A 25,666-nucleotide genomic window follows, 5' to 3' on the forward strand; every position below is an offset into this window, starting at 1 on the left:
ATATTTCTCTCTTGTGTCTCCCCTGATGATGTGATTATTACACGAAAGTGCACTTGGGAACTTATCGTGTTTTATTTTCCCCGTGGACTCATAGGAATATATATATATATATATATATATATATATATATATATATATATATATATATATATATATATATATATATATATTTTTTTTTAAACTATTCGCCATTTCCCGCATTAGCGAGGTAGCGTTAAGAACAGAGGAATGGGCCTTTGAGGGAATATCCTTACCTGGCCCCGTTCTCTGTTCCTTTTGGAAAATTAAAAAAAAATAATGAGAAGGGAGGATTTCCAGCCCCCCGCTCCCTCCCCTTTTAATCGCCTTCTACGACACGCAGGGAATACGTGGGAAGTATTCTTTCTCCCCTATCCCCAGGGATAATATATATATATATATATATATATATATATATATATATATATATATATATATATATATATATATATATATCTTTTCTTTCTTTTAAACTATTCGCCATTTCCCGCGCCAGCGAGGTAGCGCTAAGAACAGAGGACTGGGCCTTTTTTGGAATATCCTCAACTGGCCCCCTCTGTTCCTTCTTTTGGAAAAAAAAAAAAAAACGAGAGGGGAGGATTTCCAGCCCCCCGCTCCCTCCCCTTTTAGTCGCCTTCTACGACACGCAGGGAATACGTGGGAAGTATTCTTAATCCCCTATCCCCAGGGATATATATATATATATATATATATATATATATATATATATATATATATATATATAGGGGATAGGGGAGAGAGAGTACTGTCCACGTATTCCTTGCATGTCGTAGAAGGTGACTAAGAAGGGAGGGAGCAGGTGGCTGGAATTCCTCCCTTCCTGTGTCACTTTTCATAAAAGAAGGAACAGAGGAAGGAGCCAGGTGAGGATTATTTTTCCCTCCTCTAAGGCTCTCTCGTCTGTTCTTGACGCTACCTCGCTAACGCAGGGAAATCGCGAGCATTTATGAAACAAAATTTTTAGATGATACATGTTGATGAATGTTTCCCTATTAATCATTAACATACTTAATTTGTGGCTATTAATTAGACTTCGAAGAATACATCGTTTATGATGGATTCAATATAAGAAATTTAGGTTGATATAAGTCTTTCAAAAGTCCACAAAAATCGAGAAATTTTAGAAATTTTATATGAAAGGGCGGAATGTATCATGCCTCGCTGAGGTCAAGGTTTGAACCCAGTGAGCACCGTGGTGCAACCCTTTGGGTATGATGACCTAGCCTCAAACTAGATGCTTACAGGTCAAGTCAGTGGTCACGTCGCAAATTTATGGTCAAATTTATGTGCAAATTTAGGGTCAAGTGAAGTTACCTCCATAATGGGTTTGTTACATTAGATTCTCGCTAGGATGATGATAATTTTGCGTCATGATTTAGGGATTGAACTTGGCTTTGTTAACGCTTTATCAGAGCTCTTGTTAATCTCTCTGTCAGGGCTGTGTTGTCGTTCTCCATGTAACGCTGTGTTATAATTCTTCGGATGACTTGATCATGGCTATGTTAACGTCTTCTTTACTTCATTAAACCTATGTTAACACTCCATCAAGGCTATGTTAACATCCTCCTTAATTCATCATGGCTATGTTGACGTCCTCTTTACCTCACCATAGCTATGTTAACTTCCTGCTGACTCCATAACACTGTGTTAATGACTTTGCTACTTCGCCAGTCACATGTTATCATTTCCCCCCCTCAACCCAACCCTTTACTTCGTCAGGTCAGTATGAACACCCCTCTCCTCCTCCTCCTCCTCCTTCTTCTTCTTCTTCTTCTTCTTCTTCTTCTTCTTCTTCTCCTCCTCCTCCTCCTCCTCCTCCTCCTCCTCCTCCTCCTCCTCCTTCAGGACACGCTGACCATTCGTCAGGTCTGTATGAACACCCTCTCCTCTTCCTCCTCCTCCTCCTCCTCCTCCTCCTCCTCCTCTTGCTCCTCATCCTCCTGCTCCTCCTCCTCCTCTTGCTCCTCCTCCTCCTCCTCCTCCTTCAGGACACTCTGACCATTCGTCAGGTCTGTATGAACACCCTCACTCTCTCTCTCTCTCTTTCCTCCTGCAGGACACGCGGACCAACGCCCTGACGCTGAGTAACGTCGCTGGCATCTTCTACATCCTGACTGGGGGCCTGGTGCTCTCCATGTTGGTGGCGCTTATAGAGTTCTGCTACAAGTCGAAGATGGACGCAGCCAGGGCTAAGGTAGGTGCTTGTAGGACCTCCACTGTGGTGGTGTAGGTGTGTTGTGGTGGTGACCACAAGGGACGAGGTAGGTGCCTTCCCGAGACTGAAGACGTTCTCGATCTCGCCCTTATTGACGACAGAGGGAGAAAGCCTTTTGTGACAACACGTCTGTACTGGGATTTCATACGTGCTAGGTTTCAAATGGGAGTTTCTTACATTGTTTCAGAATCACAGATCCGTTCAGGGAAATGAGTCTAGAAAGTTTCGTAAGTTTTGTCCCTTAAGTTTGCAAATACGACCCCTTAAGTATGATGGCCTTGTCTCTGACATGGCCCCTTAAGGGTTTAGGTCAGAGACCAGGTCATCAGAGCCAAGACTCGTACAATCATGCTCCCGGAGGGAATTGTTAGTACAAATACATTGGTTGTATAGTAACAACTTGTGAAGTCAGATATCAGTCCTGTATATCTTTCCTTTCTTTACTTTCCCCTAAAAGGAAGTTCAGAACCTTTATGAATCAATATTCTCTGCTAGAATCTATCTATTTTATTTCCCCTCACATCGTGACACTCACGTTTTACATGCAGCGTTTAATGGAATCACCATCTGAAAGAGGATAAGGCAATTCGATAGTGTGGCATGTAATGCAGATCCATGCAAATGCCATGAATGTCAAATTTGCTTCATTCAGTACTCGACTATAGTTGAACCACTTGAACACGGTGGTACGACCCTTTTAGCACGACAGTACGACCTTCGAACACAACGATGCGACTCTTTGGGATGATGGCCTGGACTTCGACTCAGTCCTTCAAGGTCAGGTCAAAGGTCAAGTCCTGCGAGAGGTTGGCTAACTATAGTCCTGTCTTAGACCCTTCAGGTGTTCAGACACGTTCAGTGATGCGAAGCAAAATCTCGGTAATTGAGACAACCAGCAACACTTGAGGCTTCGAAATCAAGGTTCGAACCCTTGAATGATTCGGGATTGAGTATGAGAACGGCAAAGCAAGCAGAGATGGTGTAGTGAGTCGTACGAAGCAACGAGACAAATGGTAGTGGGTCGTATGAAGCATTTGGACAAAGGGTTTTCATACTCGATTATGTTCTTCAAACCCTGTAGAACAGGGAGACATTTTAAATGAACTTATACTTCACGACGACATGACCCGCTGGTGTATAATGGCTTGACCTTTGACCTCACGCTTCAGGGTATACCAACAGTCGTCTCGTTGTGCTCAAGGAACTGGACCGAGGTGGAAGGTGACGTAATCTACCTTTTTACGAGCTTGGGATTGAAAATCATTAGTTTATATTGATTTACCTCCTGTTTCCCGTTTTCTTTTACGCTACAAGGCAGTGTTAGGTGATGACTAATGAGTACAGACACACACACACACACACACACACACGCACCTTATGTAATTAGCGTTATGTGTATATTTTTGGCGTGTCTATCAGGGATATACATTTATGTAGTCGTACGCACAATGTATATACAGTGATCAAGACCCTTGAACACGACGGGACGACCTTTTCACAGACGGACCTGAGTTTATCCTAAGCATGGTCGAGTTTAATGGCTTGTCCCTCCATCATATACAAGTGTCGTACCGTCGTGCTCATTGGCTGTAAGGTCGTGCTTAAGGCTGGTGAGGTCGTCCTCAGTGTGTAGGGTCGTGCTTAAAAGTCGTCAAGTCGTACTTCAGGGGGGTAACCTTTGGGCCAAGGAAATATCTTCATTAAACCACCAATGGTTCTGTGGTTAGACACTAAATATGACATTTAGTCCAGTATACAATCATTGACTGATACATCATTAATAAATATATATATATATATATATATATATATATATATATATATATATATATATATATATATATATATACATATATCCTTGGGGTTAGAGGAGAAAGAATACTTCCCACGTATTCCCTGCGTGTCGTAGAAGGCGACTAAAAGGGGAGGGAGCGGGTGGCTGGAAATCCTCCCCTCTCATTATTTTTATTTTAATTTTCCAAAAGAAGGAACAGAGAAGGGGGCGATGATATTCGCTCAAAGGCCCAGTTCTCTGTTCTTAACGCTACCTCGCTAACGCGGGAAATGGCGAATAGTTTGAAAGAAAGAAAAAAAAAAAAAATATATATATATATATATATATATATATATATATATATATATATATATATATATATATATATATATAACCCGGTAGTAGCCAACTGTACCCTGGTTACATCGAGAGAACGAATTTTCATGAATGATTTTGTCGATACAAAGTGAATTAGTGGGATATTATGTAGCTATTTTGAATTTTTGTGAAATCTCTTCATTTCTAGTTTATTATTATTATCATGATTATTATTATTATTATTATTATTATTATTATTATCATTATTATTTTTATTATTATTATTGTCATTATTATTATTGTCGTTTTTATTATTATTATTATTATTATTATTATTATTATTATTATTATTATTATTATTATTTTCATCTATTTACTTTGTGTGTGTGGGGTGGGGGTGTGTTAGCTATGCTGTACCAGTGGGTTACGGTCTGGGAGTTATTAAGGCGTCTATTTTTGGCTGTGTGACTCACTGGTATGTTCTAACAAGCAGTTCCCTAATTATTTGCCCTCGTGTCTGGTCTCCCTAAGTCACGTCAGAGGAATTTTAGGTTTTTGACACATCAGCGAAGTGTACGGAGTGAGATGAACACACCTGTCCCTAATTACGTATAGATTCATAGCACGTGATCTAGCACGTGTGCCCGTCCAGGATCTGGCCTATGTGGGTTTGAATCCCGGGCGCGGCAGTTGGCCCACACCCAGCCCAGGTGTTCATCCTTCCCTTGGGGTTTGGTCGGTGAATGGTTGTACCCGACTTAGTGTAGGGTGTGTGGGTGTGGAAAAGGACATAAGAGTAAAGACGTGGTGTGTGCATATATATATATATATATATATATATATATATATATATATATATATATATATATATATATATATATATATATGTGTGTGTGTCCCTATGAGTCCATGGGGAAAATGAAACACGATAAGTTCCCAAGTGCACTTTCGTGTCATATTCACATCATCAGGGGAGATACAAGAGAGAAATATACAGACAGTTGATATACAACGAAGAGACGAAGCTAGAACGCCATTTGGTAAGCATGCGATTGTCCAAGACAATGGCAGAGATCGTACCGTCATGCTCATTAATCGTACCGTCGTGCTCAAGGGTCGGACCGTCGTGCTCGAGGGTCGTACCGTCGTGCTCAAGGGTCGTACCGTCGTGCTCGAGGGTAGTACCGTCGTGCTCAAGGGCCGTACCGTCGTGTTCAAGGGTCGCACCGTCGTGCTCGAGGGTCGTACCGTCGTGCTCAAGGGTCGTACCGTCGTGCTGAAGGATCGTACCGTGGTGTTCATGGGGTCGTACCGTCGTGCTCAAGGGTCGTACCTTCGTGCTCAGGGGTCGTGGCTTCGTGCTCAAGGATCGTACTTTCGTGCTCAGGGGTCGTACCTTAGCGCTTAAGTAGCTACATTTAGCTTCGGTCAGCGCTAGAGAGGAGCGGCCTCTCTCTCTCTCTCTCTCTCTCTCTCTCTCTCTCTCTCTCTCTCTCTCTCTCTCTCTCTCTCTCTCTCTCTCTCTCCCCTCCCCCCGGACCCACTGGCGATGTAATGGACCAGACACGAACTGATGATTAAACAAACAGACAACATCCAATTACATATCTATTTATACCCAGTTTTACCCTATTCCTTTGATGACGTTTCCCTGTATGTATTTTTTCATCCTACACCTCGCTATGATTTTGATGTAAAATCCCACATTTTATATGTATTAGACCAAAAAAAGAATAAAAACTTGCGTCGGAAAGTATTTTGTAACGATTTTGATGCGTTTTCTGTGTCAAGATTGCGTCCATGAGGTGTGTGTGTGTGTGTGTGTGTGCTGCACCCACTAGGATATATTCCGAGTAATATATTCAGCTTCATAAACGCAAGTACCGAACATGGCAATCCTGTCACACCGCCCCCAAGTTTACCCGCTAATTCGAGTGTTCGCCAGGGTTTTACGACGCCCAGTGACGTAATGGGGTGACACTGACACACACACACACTAGTGTGAGGCGCAGCTGCTCGCCCGTCGTGCGCAACACCCCGGAAGTCGATTGGGGACCGCATCATTACACTAACGGTCGAACTGCTGGTTGATTCGTGGCACAAAAGAGCAGCATGGAGTCTATTTTAGCCATGTTGTAGCGAGGTCAGAGCCATTAGGAGTGATAGAAGAATGTATCTCTTAGCATTGCTTCTTTCTTCTTTCCTCTTCTTTCATCCGTCGTTGGCTGAAGATGGACTGTGTTTTTGGAGAGAATGGGGCAGGGTTCGACGCCCTGTCTATCAACCATGTTCCATCTGGCTCCGTGATAGACAGGGTTTGGGTCATATATTTTCTCCTCACAATTATATCAAAATATTCAGTTTGATAGACGGTAATGTAATGTATTCTTTCTATCGTTTCTATCATTCACAAAAATGAAGATCTTTGATCGGAGATAAATATTTTTCATTATTATTCATTTTTTTAGCTATATATTAGCATAATTTGTGGATGGAGAACGCTAGGGAAGTGAGGCTTGTAATAGTAGTGTATATACACGAGTTTACATTGATGAACATCCTTACACAAATTAGGTTAATTGACGTACGTAATTACCACCTAGTGTGAAGCTATTGAACAGCCTAATTGCTCATTTATGCATAAATGTTATTTATTTCATGGCCTCGTATATTTTTTCTAAAGGAAAGTAAAATTTATGTGGATGAGGAATTGGCTTTGGTTCTGTGTTTTTCCATGTGCTGTCTGGATTTCGTCTATCCAGTTCTCATTTTCATCTTAATATATTGATTCTTTCCGTGAAAGAAATCCATTGAATGAAAGATCAGACATTAGACTTCCGGTTCCCATATTACATTCACGAAATAGGAATGAAAGAAGAATGAAGTAAGATCTGGCGCACCAAGTAAAGCTAATTAGCCCATTCAACACCTGTTACTACCTACTTTGTCTGTCTATATAAACTTTAACCCAAACTAGTTTGCATTCCACTCACGAAGCGCAGTGCGTGGGACGCTAGAGAGAGAGAGAGAAAAAAAAAAGAAACTACGTTTGGATTCGACACTAAAAACTACAGTTTGGATTCGAATTATTTTCATTTGTTAAAAAAAAAAAAAAAAATGTAATGTGACAGTTGGCACCCACTAGCTGTTCTCTCTTTTCGGAGCCTCGTGCGATTCGTTTGTGTTTGTTTCAGTTTCACTACTCGAATTTGCCCCCCCCCCCCCCCCGGTGTACACTGTAATTACATGAATATTCATCGGGTGTTGATTAACGAACACAGTCGTTCAGCTTGGGGCCATATAGCATAAGAAACCCTCCCCCCCCAAAAAAAAAAAAAAACACACACAATTGCAACATAGAAATTTACTATAAGTTGGAATTCACAGAATTTATAAACACAATTGCAACATGGTACCACAGGGCAAGAATACGTGAGGTGTTCATATCTTGTAATCTCGTGGATGAATATAAAGTTATTCATTTCGTTTCATATGATAAAGTGAGGATTAGAAACGCCCCGCGCGCCGTTTTCTTTTAGACGGATTTAGTTTGCTTTTGTTAACACTTTTCAGTCGGTTCGTATCCCGGTCGAACTGTTGAAGATAACCCACTTCGGCTTGACGGTACGATCCCTTTAAGCACTACGGTACGTAACCGGTACGTAGCGGTACCACTTTTGTGTATATTATAGCGTGACCTATGACCTAAGTCTTAAGGGGCCAGGTCAAAGATCAGGCCATCATACCTCTATCCAAGGGTCATACCTACCGTCGTGTTTAAGAAGTTAAGGGTTGTTGAAAATCATTTCAGGTGCATTTTGATCGTGTGGAGGATTTCTAGGTAAGGTTAGCAAAACATGCTAAACAGCTGATCAGACCACTAGCGAACATAGCTTATGTTCGAGTACTTGTCTCGGAACAGTCTCCAGTATTGGGTTCGAAGCAGAGTCTCGGGTATTGTATTCGAAGCAGTGTTCGGAGTAGTGGGTTCAAGGTAGAGTCTCGAGTATTGAGTTCGAAGCAGTCTCAAATTAACAGTGTTCGAAGTAGTCTCACGACCATTAGGTTCGAAGCATTTTTGAGTACTGGGTTCAAAGCATTATGGTATGCAAATGATTTAACTTTGAGTATACGGATCTCTCTCTCTCTCTCTCTCTCTCTCTCTCTCTCTCTCTCTCTCTCTCTCTCTCTCTCTCTCTCTCTGTGACGTGACGTTCTGTGTGTGAAGATCCTCCGAACACTCTGAAACGAGATATTTGCTTCGTGGTGTCGTGCTTTGGCGAATGGCACACGTATCATCGGAGAAAGACAGTCACGTATGGAACTTCTACGATTCTTGTTTCGTGTAGCGGATGTACCAGGGAGAGAGAGAGAGAGAGAGAGAGAGAGAGAGAGAGAGAGAGAGGGTGTGTGTGTGTGTGTGTTGCTTTCGTCATATATTTTGGCGCACTGGTGGACGACTGGTCTCCTGTAGTGTGGGGTGTTGATGAGTGGTTTTCTCCCTCGAAAAATATTTATATGTACAGGTGAGTACCCTCCTTCCATTTACCATAGGGTCATCCGTGACTGATTCTCTTGTGTCCCGTCATGTCATGTCTCGCATTGTGTTGGTTGATGATTCATTGACTCATCGGAGGAGTGAATCACCCATTTCCCTCGAAGCAATTCCTGTCTCAATGAATGATCAGCGTCGTGAAGAATACATAAGTGTCCCCTTCTGTACCAGAAAACGCGCTGCGTCTTCGTTTACTGTTTTTAAAAAAAAAACGCCTCAAGACCTTTGATCTCGATAAGAAATTATAGGATCCCGCTATTAGCAATATTAGTATTTCCGTCGAATTGCAAAAGAAGAGAGAAAAAAATTTTTGGCTAAAGAGAAAGTTTGAGAAAACTTTATCTTCTTTTATGCAGTTGACCTTTGACCTACGTGTGTAAGGCGTTATTTCCTAGATTTTCATCTTGACATTTTTACATCTAAAAAATATTGCATATGATTTTTCTTTTCTATAAGATTCTATGGATTTTATGATATGATTTTTTTGATATCATTCTAAGGATATTTTTTTTATGATTTTCAAAGCTAATAGAGCGACGTCAACATGCTGGCTTGCCTTCTGATGTCTTATGTGGCAACGCTGGCAAGAGTTGGGGGTGTTGAGGGCGTGGGTGGAGGCGTGCCTGGGGGTGGAGTGCCTTGAGACTGCCCCCCTCACTTCCCCTCACAACCTCCAGCTCCTCGACTTTACGGAGAAATAAAGATCTTCCTGGCAATAATGTTAGATCTTTTTGAAACATCCCTAATGTATTCTGCGTCATAAACTTCGCGTGCTATTTCCCCGCCCCACCTCGCCCCACCCCGCCCCACCCTCGCCCCACCCTCGCCCCACCCTCGCCCCACCCTCGCCCCACCGTTCTTCTGGATGGGGGGGGGAGGGGAAATTTCCTACAGGATCCATGGGGGTGGGTCAGTGGGGGGGAGGTTAAAGCTGGGAGTCTTCGGGGAAGAGCTTGTTGACAGACCTGACCCTCCCCCACATACATTACTCCTCCTCCTCCTCCTCCTCCTCTTCCCTCACCCCTCACACTCGCCTCCAACCCGAGTTAAAACACCATTAGTTTATTACGACCAGAGAACACGTTACGAGGGAAAACACTGTCCAATTCTTCATTTCTTTATGAGCAGTAAGACTGTCCTTCTAGGCCGCCTCGAACTGTGGCGGATGATCGGGTTTATGAAGCGAAATGAAGCATCTGCTTGAACGCTTCATCAGTGTCGAAATCAGGTTTTGATCGCTATATTGTTTTCGTTGTAGATTAGGATTACAACTGAATGTCATTGCGATTTATGTAGCACAAAATGTTATGTATTTTATAACCTGTTATCGTCATGTTTACTAAAGAAATATTGATATGTATCTGAGTTGAAATAATTTAGAGATGGTCTGATATGGTTATACGTATTACTTATAGTGGATGGACGAGTTAAGTCAAGTGTATAAGTAAAGAAACACTTTTATAAGTGTGAAAGTCATATTTCACTTAAAACACTAGGATTAGTTTAAGGGATATACAGTATGCGAATGATTTCAGAGGCATTTTTTGTATGCTATTTTGCCCGTGGGATGTTTGAGAATGAAGTTTATGATGGTAAATAGACAGAAAGGACGGAATACATAACTACAGAAAACGGACCCTCTGAAAACGGACCCTCGGTTCCAAATTTGAATAATATGCAAAGTTCTGTGTTTCCCAGGCCATCAGCTGGAGCTGTTGTTGCATCATTTTCAAAGTCGATTCGAACACTAACGAAGCTTCGTATCTTCTTCTCTGTTGTCGTGATGCAAAGTTAGTCATGCCATTATAAAGAAAGTGACCACGAAGAGCGTGGAAAGCAATTTTCAGGCACTGAATATTTCACCTCGATGAATTAATGTCTTTTTCCCTCTTTAAGTGTCGCCCCGAACTTCCGTGGAAGTTTTCGAAGGTCGTAATAAAGTTTCATACATCGGGAGCTTTTCAGCGGCAACGCTCGCACACACACACACACACACACACACACACTGTCTACAAGCACTATAGACCTCAGGTACTCGAGGGTCAAGCATTTAAACCACACTACTTACACTACAGGTAAGAACGCAGGCCGCTACGTCAAATTTACGACCCGTCTCAAAACATTCTGACGGAACGTATGATACGCCGTCTTGTCCATATTCGTATGCTGGTCTAGTGTCCTTATGATTGCTTGCATTGGATGTACTTCGATATTTCCTATGGTATTTTTTTTATCTTCCTCCTTCCCTGGCTACTGATAATGTTCCTTCTTGTGTCTCCGAGCATTGAATTCATCTCCTCACATAGCATCCTCATGTGCTTCTCACAATCAGATGTTTGAGAGAGCTGCGTAAGCGAGAAGGATTCGTGGTAAAAGGCCTTTATTCCCCCAGCCAGAGCCATTATGCGATGCCAGTGCAGAGCAGAAGACGAGCGAGGATGTGATTGGAATCATTCCTCTTTGGCCTATCACGAGCGTAAAGGAGGAACAGCAAGGGCGTTGCTTTAATGGCGAAATATGAATATAGTACGCATTATTTTTTTTTACCTCTCCTGGCGTTTTCTTTGCCAGTATACTGCCTCTCGTGGCGTTTTCTTTACCAACGTACTGCCTCTCGTGGCGTTTTCTTTGCCACCTTAACCCACATCCTACTAAATGAGGAACTCAAGCATCTAAACCTATTTTCTTTTAACGTCTTCTTTACTGATAAGGAGTTCTAAAGCGGTTGAAGAAAGGGGAAGTAAAAGTTGAAATATTGATGTCGAATTGACTGAAATAAATCAATGGTTGGGTCCACCGTAACTCACCAGCACTGAGGTCGAAGCCATTCGAAGTCTTTTGAGTATTCCAAGTGAGTTTACGTCTTCCTGTTTCCTGTGTGTGCCATACGTTCCCAGCCGTCTTTCATCTTTGACCCACTTCCCCTCACACACACACACACACGCACACACACACAGATTTATAAGTAGATAAACACAATTTCTCAGTATCGTTTCATGTCACACTTAGAATTCAAGAAAGTGGTTGACGCTTTTTCGCTTAGATTTAAGAAGAATTATTTGATTTTTAGCGTTTTTTTTATCATAGTTTTACTAACTACCACATTGTGTCATATTGACTGAAAAATGTATATAGGGATTTCCAGTGGCTTCCGTTGTGAAGTAGTTAAACGTTGCTGACCATGAGGCATGCACGGGCCTTCCCAAGGGGGTCGGGCCCACATGCGTTCAAATCCCAGGCGGGGGTAGTCTGCCCACAGTTCACCCAGCTGCTCATCCACACCCCTGTTTGTAGTTTCATGTATGTACCTCTCACATAATCATCCACACATCAACACGTACATAACTTTTCATAATCCTCCCAGTTTATTATGACGTATTACATAATACACTTAACACTTTATGGTGTTGCAAAGACATGTATTGCAGCAGGTCATACCCAAAGCATCTTGAGATATTTTAATCAGGGAAAAGTTGTTCTTCCTGTAGCGTTATGTCCACTGAATTATGCTTTCGTCTGTGTGGAGTACCCTGGGCTGGAACAAGGCTAATGTAAATTAGTTATTAGCTTGATAGCTTTAAAGTACTCGCTTATTAGCTTGATAGCTTTAAAGTACTCGCTTATTAGCTTGGTAGCTTTAAAGTACTCGCCACTAATGATATTCTTACCAAATGGCGTCCTAGCTACGTCTCTTTGTTGTAATCAACTGACTGTTATTTTTCTTTCTTGTATCTCCCCTGATGATGATGTGATTATTACACGAAAGTGCACTTGGGAACTTATTATGTCTCATTTTCCCTGTGGAGTCATAGGAATATATATATATATATATTTTTTTTTCTTTTAAACTATTCGCCATTTCCCGCGTTAGCGAGGTAGCATTAAGAACAGAGGACTGGGCCTTTGAGGGAATACCCTCACCTGGCCCAATTATATATAACGTAGATGAGATGGCCTGGATTAAGGCCTTAGTTACCCATGCCGTCTAAGCTAACGCAAAAAAGTAAAACGTAAATTTGATGTGGGATAAAGAAATTACATGGTCGTCAGCGATGACGTGACCATTAAATTGACACATGACACAATTACAGAGAAGTCTTATTGATATCTTATAATTGCTTGAGGCGAATTACATTAATCGTAAACCTTGAAACGAGGTGTTCCGTTGCCTGTTCTTATATATATTTATGGTAATGCTTTCTGCTACGCCAGTGAGCAAATCATTCGCAACATTCGAAATACTTTTTTTTTTTTCTGACCCAACAGCGTTTTTCGATATATGGAGTGACCTAGCAACAGGGACAGCAGAACCATACATACGTTTGACGAATTCTGTTGGCTGCTTCTGTCCACAGACATCCAGTTTCTTCATCTCACACACACACACACACAGAGTGCTTGACCACTCGTAACTACCGAGACCCGTTCTTCGTAGCTCTGAAAGAGTTTTTGCCAACGGTAATCGCTACGCGCTCGCCCTGACTTCCTTTTTTTTTGGGGGGGGGGGGTGGAGGGCGAAAGGCCTCGTTAAGTACAGCCCGTCATTAGCAACAAGTCGATCATAAACAGAGCGAGCGTTTACGTTATTAGAATCGCCTCGACTTTCCCCTTGGAAAGAACGGCTTAGAAAACGATTTCAGTTGTCGACAGTTGTCCTGGACGAAGAAGACGGCCTCTCTCTCTCTCTCTCTCTCTCTCTCTCTCTCTCTCTCTCTCTCTCTCTCTCTCTCTCTCTCTCTCTCTCTCTCCTGGAATCCCTCGGGCTTCGTCTGGCGCCGCTGGCGAGGGTCCAAACTGGTGCCTGGCCGTTCCAGCTCACCTGGAACCACCTGGGGTATTACGGTAATTGTTCACAGGGGAGGGAGGGTGGCTAGCTGGGGAGGAGGGAGGAAGGGTGGCTAGCTGGGGAGAAGGGAGGCTAGCTGGGGAGGAGGGAGGCTAGCTGGGGATGAGGGTGGAAGGGTGGCTTGCTGGGGAGTAGGGTGGAAGGGTGGCTAGCTGGGGAGGAGGGAGGAAGGGTGGCTAGCTGGGGAGGAGGGAGGAAGGGTGGCTTGCTGGGGAGGAGGGAGGAAGGGTGGCTGAGTTAGACGTTGCGAGCCATGATGCAGGGGATAGGGAGGTAGGGAAGGAGCGTGAGGGAGGTAGGGAAGGAGCGTGAGGGAGGGAGGGAAGGAGCGTGAGGGAGGGAGGGAAGGAGCGTGAGGGAGGTAGGGAAGGAGCGTGAGGGAGGTAGGGAAGGAGCGTGAGGGAGGGAGGGAAGGAGCGTGAGGGAGGGAGGGAAGGAGCGTGTGGGAGGGAGGGAAGAGAAACAGGGGGTAAGGTTGGTTGTGTTGTGGAAAAGATAACACTAGTGACCAGGGGAAGGTGGATAGAGGTGATGGTGACGGGGGAAGATGGTGATGGCGTGTGTTGTACTAGTAATAATAGTAGGAATGGGAGTAATACTAGTAATTGTACTACTTTTAGTGATAGTAATAGTCGTTAGTGGTAGTAGTAGTAGTAGTAGAAACTCCCTGCGCTAGTGATCAAGGACGTTGCAACCGTTGGGAATAACAGAACAACAGAGGAATCCCAAAGATCAAAACGGGGGCCAGTAGGAGCATCAACAGTGGGAAGAAGAGGGAAAGGGTAGGACGAGGAGGAGGAGGAGGTGCTCTTGGTCGTTTGATACAGTGGGAGCAGCTGGACGAGAGACAGCAGCAGTGGTGGTCCGCTGCACGTTTAGTGTGCTGCATCAGGGATCCAACATTTCACAAGTATTATTACAGTTTATAGGTCTGCAGTGTTGTCGCATAGCCTGTGTGTGTATATATATACCCACCTCCAAGCCTTGGCCTTAACACGATTACCATCCATTGTCATGTAAGGTGATGTGCCAGGCCAGCTCCCCAACCCTCCTCCATTTCCCCCATCCAATCATTTCCCCCCTTTCTTATCCACCCACCTACGCCCCCTTCCCAGTGGTCTTTTGGTCTGTTATGCCCATCATGGGTGATGTACGAGTCCCCCCGAATCAATTACTCTCCGTACCCATCACAGGCCCTCTTGTCAGTCCTTACTCCCCCTATTCAAGGTGATATTCATGTTCCCTATCCTCTCCTCTCCTTCCACCATCCACCCCACAAGCTCTGTGGTCTATCCTCGTCCTCATCCTGTGCACTGTAAAGAATAAGTTAATCTCCATCTCTACCATGATGACTTTACTAGCATCTTCATCGTCTCCCCCTTCCACTATCTTCCACCCCTTCCCTCCATACGTAGCCACCTCCACCGCATTTCTTTTCCCCCTTCCCCACCCCCTTTCTTCTCCACCATCCCCCTTTCTTCTCCCCCTCAACTCTCAAGTTTTACGACTGCAGGAAACGACATTTAACACAATCACCCTCATTTTTTTTACTCTCATAGTCGTTGCAACATTGCTTTTATTGTCTGTCCCTGTCCTCTCTCTCTCTCTCTCTCTCTCTCTCTCTCTCTCTCTCTCTCTCTCTCTCTCTCTCTGAGACTTCAGTTAGATACAGGATTTCATTTAATGATAAAAAAAAAAACTCCTAATCTAAGATCACAGAGGATCGAACTTTAAGAAAACAAAGTCTCGATATTAAGTAATGTTGATCGGATAAAAGTATTTGAATGTTAAAACAGCGGAAGATCTGTAGAATATTTCTTACGTTACTTCTTAAGAAAGGTGAACACGTACCAAGAATAATGGAAAGAGACGAAGTTAACTCAAAACTGGCCTGAATATGTAGAGAAATGGGACTAATTCGCTTTGTAAAAGAATATACAAGAAATTTAAGTTGATGGAAAACGCTGAAAATCGTCGAGAATTAGTGAACAAAGAGAACGTAAAAAAAAATAGGGTTGTAAAACAAAGTAAAAAAAAAGAAAAAGAAAAACGCTACTGTATGAAAAATGAATTTCCTTAAATGTTGAAAACTAGACCAAAGAATTCTTTTTAATACGTGAAAGAAAGAATAAAAGAAATATATATATATATATATATATATATATATATATATATATATATATATATATATATATATATATATGGACCACTAGACCCTGAACAGGGTTTGTTGACAAAAAACAAGCGGTAGTTGAAGGTTATAAAGAATTGGAATACCTTAATGAAATTAAACCCAAAGCAAAGCAACACTTCCTGTGTACCGATCCACAAGATATCTTTAGGAGGATCAGATACCAAGCGATATTTCTCGTTATCAGATTTGATCACTAACGGAGGATAAGAGACTTTGATAGTCATGAGTAAGTTACTTATCCACCCCGTCCCATTTCAGCATTCCTCTGTCCATCCACTTGCTTCCCCGGATGACTCGTAATTCCAAAACTGCTTCGTTTCTCACCATTCCCCTTGATATATGTGTTCTTCATACATCCTTTTGTATAAAAAAAGATATTCTGTGTCAATTTATTCGCTGTACGCGACCTGGTGCTTCGTCTTCGCTGTTTTTCTAGTGACGTGTGTGTCGGGAGAAGTGGTTCGTAGGGAGGAGGAGCCACCTTTACTCTAACCTCTTCGATCGCCAGACAAGCTTGTTCTCCTACGATCTCTTGTTTGCGATCGAAAGGGGTTGAAGTTTCGAAGTGTCAGTCAGTGGTAAGGTTCGTTTCGAAGCCGTGAGCTTACTTACTACACGATCTCCCTATCTTGGCTTAAACTTATCGAAGCTTCGTCGTTAGAATTCGAACGAGTCGAAGCTTCGAGTCAGTCACTGGAAAGGGTGTTGTGAAGCAGTGTGTTTCTTGGATGTTTCAACTTTCCCCGAACTCTGAGTGAGGTCAGACCTTTTGCTGGAGATGGAAATAAAGAGTGTTTTGTTTTGGGCACATGAATTCCTGGAACGCCTGGGATGAAATGAACTGAGGAATTGGGGGGGGAGGGGGAATATTCTGCGTCGAAAGCGATATTTCTGATAAAAAAAGACAAAAAATTGGACGCCAGAGATACGTGGACAGGCCTAGTCCATTAATGCGTACTTGTCATACACATTTCATATCGCGTGTCCTCCCCATTTTTCCTAAGCAGTGGACTGACGAGTGTCCAGTCAAGTTTTTTTTTATGATTTAACGGCAGATCTGTGCTCAGCAGAGCCTGGAAGCTGAGTGGGTCTGCCTCAAGCTGTTAAAGGGCTATTGTAGGTGTTTTTTTTTTTTAAAAATTGAGTTTTAGAATATATTTTCTAGTAAAAGGAAAATGGAAATTGATGTATGTAGATTGTATCAAGTAAGTTTTGGATGATGTTCAAAAGGCTTTGACGAGGTTACATGGTTGTTTTGAAAGAGTTGGAGGTCATAGCAAGTTATGGCTTCAGTGCTTCAGAATATGCTGAACACACACACACACACACACACACACACACACACACACACACACACACACACACACACACACGAGTGCACAGATCAACTAGGATTCGAACCTGCGTCCACTCGTTTGGAAACCGGGAAGGCATAGGCTAGGCTATGGAACCCATGTTAATGACACATCAATTACAAGTTTATATTACTTATTTAGGATGCTGGTGACATCCTGGTAGCCCATACCCAAAGAGAAAGTTACGTGTTAGAGTCATATTTTTTTTGAAGGAGAATCAAGATTCTGTGGAGGATTAGGTAACAAGGGTCAAGGATGACCCAAGACCTTGAGGTATTCTGGAGCACGAGGTCACCCTGTGTGTAACAGGGTGATGCAAGATGTTAATCTTTCTTATACGATATCTCAAGTCTTTTTTGTATCTCACTGTTTACCCTACTCATACCACTCACCTGAGGACACAGAGAGGGAGTAATTGACGACCCACTTTAATCCCATTTTCTATAACATTGATGTGATTGGCTGGTTTCTCATCGAGGTGATTAAAAAACTGGGTGGTAGGCATATTCCTATTCGTCTACGAACATCCTGTGGTGTCTGGGGTTTCGAACGCGTGTCCTTGTACACACATTATCGGATAATTGTACGCTCATTCATCGACGTCATTTTTCTTAAGGAAGATTCACCTTTCCTGGAATAGACTCCTGGAAATACGTAAGGACACAGTCAAGTATATCAATACCCTCAAGTGCAAATAGATGTGACGTCTTTCAGCAGCCATGAGTGTATGTATACACTTCTGGGCCTGAAGATCCTTCAGCATGTACGTGCACTCGCTGCCCTACTCCCTGATCATCCGTCCCCCAGGTCCAGATAGCCCCAGTGGTAATTCACTCCAGATTAAAAGACGTGACTGGAACGGGTATTTCATGTTGATTCAGTTTCCTAGGTGTTAGTGAGCTGGTCGGAGCTTCGGAACGTAGTTCTTATGAAAGCTTCAGCTGTTCAATGGTTCCCCAAGGCTTCAGAGACCTTAACAAGATAGCAGTGTAGCGTCATTCCATGTTCTTTCTCCTTTTTTTTTTCTCTCTTCCCGTTCTCTCTCCGCAGTACCCCTGCGAAATTGTCATCGAGGGATATCTGTAATAGGGTCGTATCGTCGTGCTCAAGGGTCGTATCGTCGTGCTCAAGGGTCGCACCGTCGTGCTCAAGGGTCGTATCGTCGTGCTCGAGGGTCGCACCGTCGTGCTGAAGGGTCGTACCGTCGTGTTCAAGGTCGTACCGTCGTGCTCAAGGGTCGTATCGTCGTGCTCAAGGGTCGTACCGTCGTGCTCAAGGGTCGTACCGTCGTGCTCAAGGGTCGCACCGTCGTGCTCAAGGGTCGTATCGTCGTGCTCGAGGGTCGCACCGTCGTGCTGAAGGGTCGTACCGTCGTGTTCAAGGTCGTACCGTCGTGCTCAAAGGTCGTACCGTCGTGCTCAAGGGTCGAACCATCGTGCTCAAAGGTCGCACCGTCGTGCTCAAGGGTCGAACCATCGTGCTCAAAGGTCGCACCGTCGTGCTCAAGGGTCGTACCGTCGTGCTCAAGGGTAGAACCGTCGTGCTCAAGTGCCATACCGTCGTGCTCAAGGGTCGAACCGTCGTGCTCAAGGGTCATATCGTCGTGCTGGAGGATCGAACCAAGGTACTCAGGTAGGGTTAAGTAGCGTCTTTCAATGTAGATTTTGCTGGTCAGACGTATATATATATATATATATATAATGCTTGGTCACTGCTCCACACTTCTTATATTCATCATTGCGTTCAGACAGCGTAAAGTATTCTGAATGGAATATTCTGTAAGAGTTTTATTTCCCTCTTGGTATGAAAGATGAAAAAAATACTTTAATATTTTATCAATGTAGCTAGAAAAAAATTTTTTTTCCTCAGCTACGAATAAGCAAGACGGAGGTGAAAAAAAATCGCACGTCGTGGGATAAAATTATTTATTCTTATTTTGTCGATGTTTTGTGAAGTATTCTTTTCGTATTGTTTACATCATTTCGCTTCAAATATCGCCTTGTTAAATCCCTTTCTCGAGGCGTAAACTTATGGCTCAAGTCTCACTGTAGCACAGGTGTTTTCTCGCCTATCACCCCGATTTATCGTAGTAAATATATCGGGTAATATATCGGGTAATATATCGTCCTGGGAACTCCTTTCCTTCCTTACCCCCCACGTCCCATCCCCACTCCCCCCAAATTCGACCATGTCGTTGCCAATATTGCCATACCCTCGCCTCCGAGGCGCCTTATCTAGAGATCCTCTCCTGGTTTGGTAACACTAATGGGGACGAAGGGGGAATGGGTTCATTTATGAGGTTCAGTCGCTTGCTTGTTGACTCTCTCTCACCAGCGTTGTGAGGCGAGTCCCTCACTCATATTCCGAATGCTTCCGACATCTCATATCCTTCAGGCGTACACCTCATATGGATCACTTACGTCATTAATTTCCACTAATTAACACTCATGATATTACACACTCCTCATAATTTTTTCATGAGTTTACCCAATTGTCCCTCACTCTCCACGCTCATACTCCTCTTGCCCCATCACTTAGACCTATATGTTCCTCATTGGCACTCATGTTCTCTCATTATTTCTATCCCCCAAACACAATCCCTCATGTTCTTTAAGCCACATCCCTCATGTTCTTCAAACTTCTCGTGTCTCTCACTGCCACCCCCTCATTTTTCTCACTCTCACTTATTTTCCTTATTCACACACACACACACACACACACACACACACACACACTCACACGTCAAGCCATAACCCCATTTTCTTTAAGACCAGGAGTTGGTTCGTGAAAGAAAACGTCTCTTGCCCCTAAAAGAAAAAAATTTTCCATGACCATCTTACGGGTCGGGTCCAGAAGACATTATTTGTCCAACTTGTTGAAAAGTCTTAATGAGGAAGTGAAGTTCATCTGGTCATGAATGTCTTTGGCATACTCAATTATTTTATTTCTTTTTTTATTTGATAGAGACGAGGAATGCTTGCCTTGGGCATGCTTTTCTCTCTCTCTCTCTCTCTCTCTCTCTCTCTCTCTCTCTCTCTCTCTCTCTCTCTCTCTCTCTCTCTGCTTCGAGTCTCATCCCAGTGTTTCTTTGACACTCTATTCCACTTTTCATCCCATACGTTGATGTACACACGGTAAAAAAAAGTATCTTACCACCTTATTTTTTTTTTGTGTGGGAAACTATATGACACCTCGAGCGAAGGATTATGAGAAAAACTCATTCCTCTGGCCTCACATTGGTAGCTCTGCTTTCTAGATATTGTAATATATCGATATCTAGCAAAATTTAGCCAGTCATTTACCATAATAAAGGTTATTATAGATTTGATATTTCGATTGAAATAAGTGTAAAGTAGAGATGTCATAATTATTCGGAGATTTGTCTCGCGTTTTCGCTCACTATCCCTACCGAGACAACACGAGTCTTATCGATCATTTCGAAATTCATCAGCCCCCCCGGGAAGATACTTTTTTTGTTTTTCTTTTAACTTCGCTCACATCCCATCCCATGACTCCATCTCAATTTCTTTCTGAATTCAAGTAGACAACAGCGGTAACGGGGGCACTAGAAGGCTAATGTGTCCTGCAGTGTGGAATCAGTGATGGCTTAAAAAAAAAAAAAAAAAAAAGTACTGAACAGAATTGAATTTTTCTTGTCAAGTTAATTTTTTTGTTTTCAGACATTTTTTTTTTTAATTTCTTTTTCAGACAACCGCAGTCGTGGGGCACTGAAGCCTCCTGTTGCCTGTCATTCTCATGTAAACTCATTTGAATATTAGAAGTTGTGTTTGCAAGGCAAGACGTCCACCTTCATTGGTCCTAAATAATCCCACACGTAGATATATTTTCCCTGGGGATATATATCCCTGGGGATAGGGGAGAAAGAATACTTCCCACGTATTCCCTGCGTGTCGTAGAAGGCGACTAAAAGGGAAGGGAGCGGGGGGCTGGAAATCCTCCCCTCTCGTTTTTTTTTTTTTTTAATTTTCCAAAAGAAGGAACACAGAAGGGGGCCAGGTGAGGATATTCCCTCAAAGGCCCAGTCCTCTGGTCTTAACGCTACCTCGCTATCGCGGGAAATGGCGAATAGTAAGAAAGAAAGAAAAAGATATATTTTCGACATGTTTCGTTTATGTTCAAGTCTTTTCGTTTAATATTGATGTCTCGATTGTGTTCTATTGGTGAGTTTTCTTTTTTTTTCCCATTTTTTTTTAAGAATGTGTCGTGAGGGTAGTAATAATCTATTGATAATCTCATATTGGCTTCTGTTTTCGTTCGCCAGTCCCAGCAAGACTTCCTTCAAGATCCAATTTACAGTAAGCCTTGCACTGGGTTATCCCATTTTCTTCAATCCACTTACCCTCGCATCTGCATATTTTTTTTTTTTTTATGTTTTCGCATTTCTTTAAGCCTCTCTTCTGGTTTTCTGTATCCTGCACGTGTCTAAGCCTTACATCTGGTTTTCTATATCCCTGCATTTACTTAATCCTTACATCTGCGTTTTCTATAAAGCCACATGTACTGAAGCCTTACCCAGGGTTGGTTACCCTGCATTCTTACCTCCTTTCCCCTGTACAGTCATTCGCGACCCTAACTACCAAATCGCTTCCTGGGAATGAGTTTCCCTGTGGTAGTTATAACGTGGGGAAAATACTGTATTATTTATCATTATCAATAGTAGTAGTAGCAGTAGTAGCAGTAGCATTAGTAGTAGTAGTAGTAGCAGTAGCATTAGTAGTGGTAGTAGTAGTAGTAGTAGTAGTAGTAGTAGTAGTAATAGTAGTAGTAGTAGTAGTAGTAGTGGTAGTAGTGGTAGTAGTGGTAGCATTAGTAGTAGCAGTAGTAGTAGTGGTAGTAGTAGTAGTAATAGTAGTAGTAGTAGTAGCAGTAGCATTAGTAGTGGTAGTAGTAGTAGTAGTAGTAGTAATAGTAGTAGTAGTAGTAGCAGTAGCATTAGCATTAGTAGTAGCATTAGTAGTAGCAGTAGTAGTAGTAGTAGTAGTGGTAGTAGCAGTAGCATTAGTAGTAGCAGTAGTAGTAGTGGTAGTAGTAGTAGTGGTAGTAGTAGTAGTAGTAGTAGTAATAATAATAGTAGTAGTAGTAGCAGTGCTACGAAAGCAATATTATATCTCTCTCCTCAAACGTCTTCTCTCCGTTTTCTTTCCTTCGTCCATTTGTCTCCATTCCCCCCCTTCCCTTCTTTCCCCCCCCCCAGCACCCCCACCACATCGCCCCCCCCCCAGCGCACCCATCGTACCAGAAGGTGGGATCAGAATATAAATCCCAAAGGGGCGGGGGAGGACATGGCCTGTCCCGCTAGCCTCCATAATCCTGCCTGTACTTGTGGTTTTCATGATGTTGTCAAGTGTGGGTTCGATTCCTTCCAAATATCTTCATTTCCCTCCGAAAAACTTTGTCAGTGTTGCAGAATTTTTCACCTGAACTCTGCGATGATTCTTATATTTGTCCACACTTTTTTCATCATTTTTTTTTTTTATTTTTCATTCCATTTGGTTCAGTTTTCTTCGTTGCCTTATTATCTCTCTTTCCCCTTTCATTTTCGCTCTGAACCATCAGGATCTCTTTCTGATTCTCTCACGAATCTTCATTCGTGTCTCTTGTCTTTCTGATTCTCTCACGAATCTTTATTCATGTCTCTTGTCTTTCTGATTCTCTCACGAATCTTTATTCGTGTCTCTTGTCTTTCTTTCGTATCAAATACCTGGGTTCGGTCATCATCGCCTGTGTTTCGTATTCTCCACACTAACCTTATTTCGTACGGCCTTCGAGTCATTTAGCCTCTCTCTCTCTCTCTCTCTCTCTCTCTCTCTCTCTCTCTCTCTCTCTCTCTCTCTCTCTCTCTCATTTATATATCCTCTGTAATGTCCTCATTATATATATATCTCTCTTTCTCTACCTGAAACTTTATATTCATGTCTCTCGACCTCTCAGTATATTTTCTCCACCTCATATTAATTTCTCCGCCGCTCGTCCGCCTTGGGGGCTTCAAACTAACGTAAACAGCCTCAGTTTGGAATCCAAAGTGCTAAGTGACACGTGAGTTTTATAACCATGAAGATCGTATCGTGTGGACGACGAGGATTGAATTACATATTTTAATGTCTTTCCCAAAGTCATCCCGATCGTCTGTTGTCTCTAGCACGTATAGATGAGCGAATTAGATTCTCTCAGACAACGATTTTCTTTTGTTTTTTGATGTGTTGTTTTTTTTTTACTTCGTCACCTTGACACGGTTCTTGGCAAAGGTTCTGGTGAAATGGGGTCTTGAGGTGTCCCAGTCTGAGGGTTTGTGGATGAGCGAGGTTTTCTGGGACGCAGGATGAATGTGGTAGAGGAACACTGAGAGAGAGAGAGAGAGAGAGAGAGAGAGAGAGAGAGAGAGAGAGAGAGAGAGAGAGAGAGACCTTTCCAGCAAGCGTCTATCATTCTCGTTTGATGTGTTATGGATTTCAAGTCTTTGCGGTTTGAGTCCTTAGTGAGACGTTTGTTTGACGGGGTTGAAACTCTCCACGATACAGCCTAGCCAAAGGTGAACCTTTTTTTTAACCTCGCGGCGTAGCCTCGTGTGAGGGGAGCCCGGTAACACCTCGACGAGGGGGGGAGGGGGTGGTAAAATCCTTCAATATCCACAGCGTCCACAAGGTTGGACTATTTAGACCAGGGATTAACGAAGAAATTGACATACGCCGGCGAACTGTATTTGCTTAAACTTAAGTGAAATGTCTGAAACATATTGAAAGTTACGACAGACTTAAAATTATAGGTAAGATGTTGAAGGGCACTTCTGATGTCATACATTTGTCCAACATTCCATGAATACGAAAGTTTATTTAATGTTTTCTCCTTTGTTGACTGTCCACTTTTATCATCGTTAGGTCTTCGTGCTTGTCTGGGTAAGCCATATTTCCCCCATCATTATACTCCATCATATGTACGTTCTTCTGTTATAATAATTGTTTACACTTAATTCTATACCTGTGCCCAATTTATACATAAATGGGTAGCTGCCCAATTTACGTAGAAATGGATCAGTTGGTCATACTGTAACGTAATGACTTCACTAAACCCTTCACACCATCAGGCACCTCGTAACGAGCGAATTGTAACAAACACATCGTTACTATGCTCATTGTTTACGCCACGTCTTTCGCTACAAGGACCATAGTTTTTTTGGATAAGGAATGGAACTAGACAGGAGGTGTTTTAGCGTTCTAAAAACAACGGGGGGAGAAAGAGGCAATGTAGAATTTTGGTCGTATTGAGGAAACGGAGCCACTTTTGACCAGGGGATGGGGAGGTCTGCACTTCGACCAGACCTTGGGAGTGGATGAGGGGTGGGCGGAGAGAATGGATGGTGTCAGCAAGACCCACCCCGTCCCTTCCTCCTCTTCTCCACCTGAGGTTTTTCGTCTCATTCCATTTTCGTGTGTTAGTTTAAGCTCGCGTGTGGCCTGCGGTCTCGTGTATGTTTCGATGCGGCATTAAGGGGGGGGAAGCTGCTCTCTCTCTCTCTCTCTCTCTCTCTCTCTCTCTCTCTCTCTCTCTCTCTCTCTCTCTCTCTCTCTCTCTCTCTCTCTCAGAAGTAGTACAGCAGCTATTTACCACTTCAGAATCTGAATGAAGATGTCCTCTCGCGTGATATATCCCGTCGGCAATTTATTCATTTGAGTTTCCCCGAGTAGAGAGGGACGTTTGAGAGTGTGTGTGTGTGTGTGTATGTGTGTAGACTCGACCTTTTTATACCAGAACCATTCATGACACGAGAAGCCAAGTAGTGCAGAGGGGCTTTGTAAACAGTGTGTGACGCAGGAGAGACAGAGTCGTGAGATCTGAGAACTTGTGAGCTTCAAAGGCAGTGTGAAAAGCAGACTTGTGCATGGTAATTTCCCTGGGCGCGTCATTTTTATGGCGGGAAGTGAGGTCATGTCGAGGGAGGTTTCTTATGGTGGTGTTTCGTGTGGATCCGGACGTGGCATGCGAGGGGCAGGTGTGGAGTGGAAAGTACGAGGCTACGTGTTGGGTGATGGTGAAGACATTGTGGTGATGGTGTTAGGGGATGGTGATGGTGTGTGTAGATGGTGTGGTGGTAGTGATGGTGGTAATGGTAGGATGTTGGCAGACGTGGTTCTGATGGACGTGGTGTCAGTCATGAGAGTGAGGTGGATTATAGTGATGGTGATGATAATGATGGTAGTGATAGTTGTAGTAGTGGTAGTATTGGTGGTTGTAGTGGTTGTGGAGAAGATCATAATAGCTATAGTGATGGTGGTGATTGTAGTTGTAGTTGTGGTAGTATTGGTGGTTGTAGTGGTTGTGGAGAAGATCATAATAGCTATAGTGATGGTGGTG

At 43.0% G+C, this 25,666-nt stretch overlaps 1 protein-coding gene across 1 annotated transcript in view; it reads left to right on the plus strand.

The window, feature by feature from the left end:
* The window catches only part of LOC139765856 (glutamate receptor 1-like), a 1,264,866-nt gene that overhangs the window by 1,201,856 nt on the left and 37,344 nt on the right, over positions 1 to 25,666 (plus strand). Inside the window, 1 exon segment of the mRNA XM_071693701.1 lies at positions 2,096 to 2,233. Coding sequence (XP_071549802.1) covers positions 2,096 to 2,233 — 138 coding nt within the window.

The sequence above is a fragment of the Panulirus ornatus genome, chromosome 56 (genome assembly GCF_036320965.1).
Source record: "Panulirus ornatus isolate Po-2019 chromosome 56, ASM3632096v1, whole genome shotgun sequence".
Lineage (NCBI taxonomy): Eukaryota > Metazoa > Arthropoda > Malacostraca > Decapoda > Palinuridae > Panulirus > Panulirus ornatus.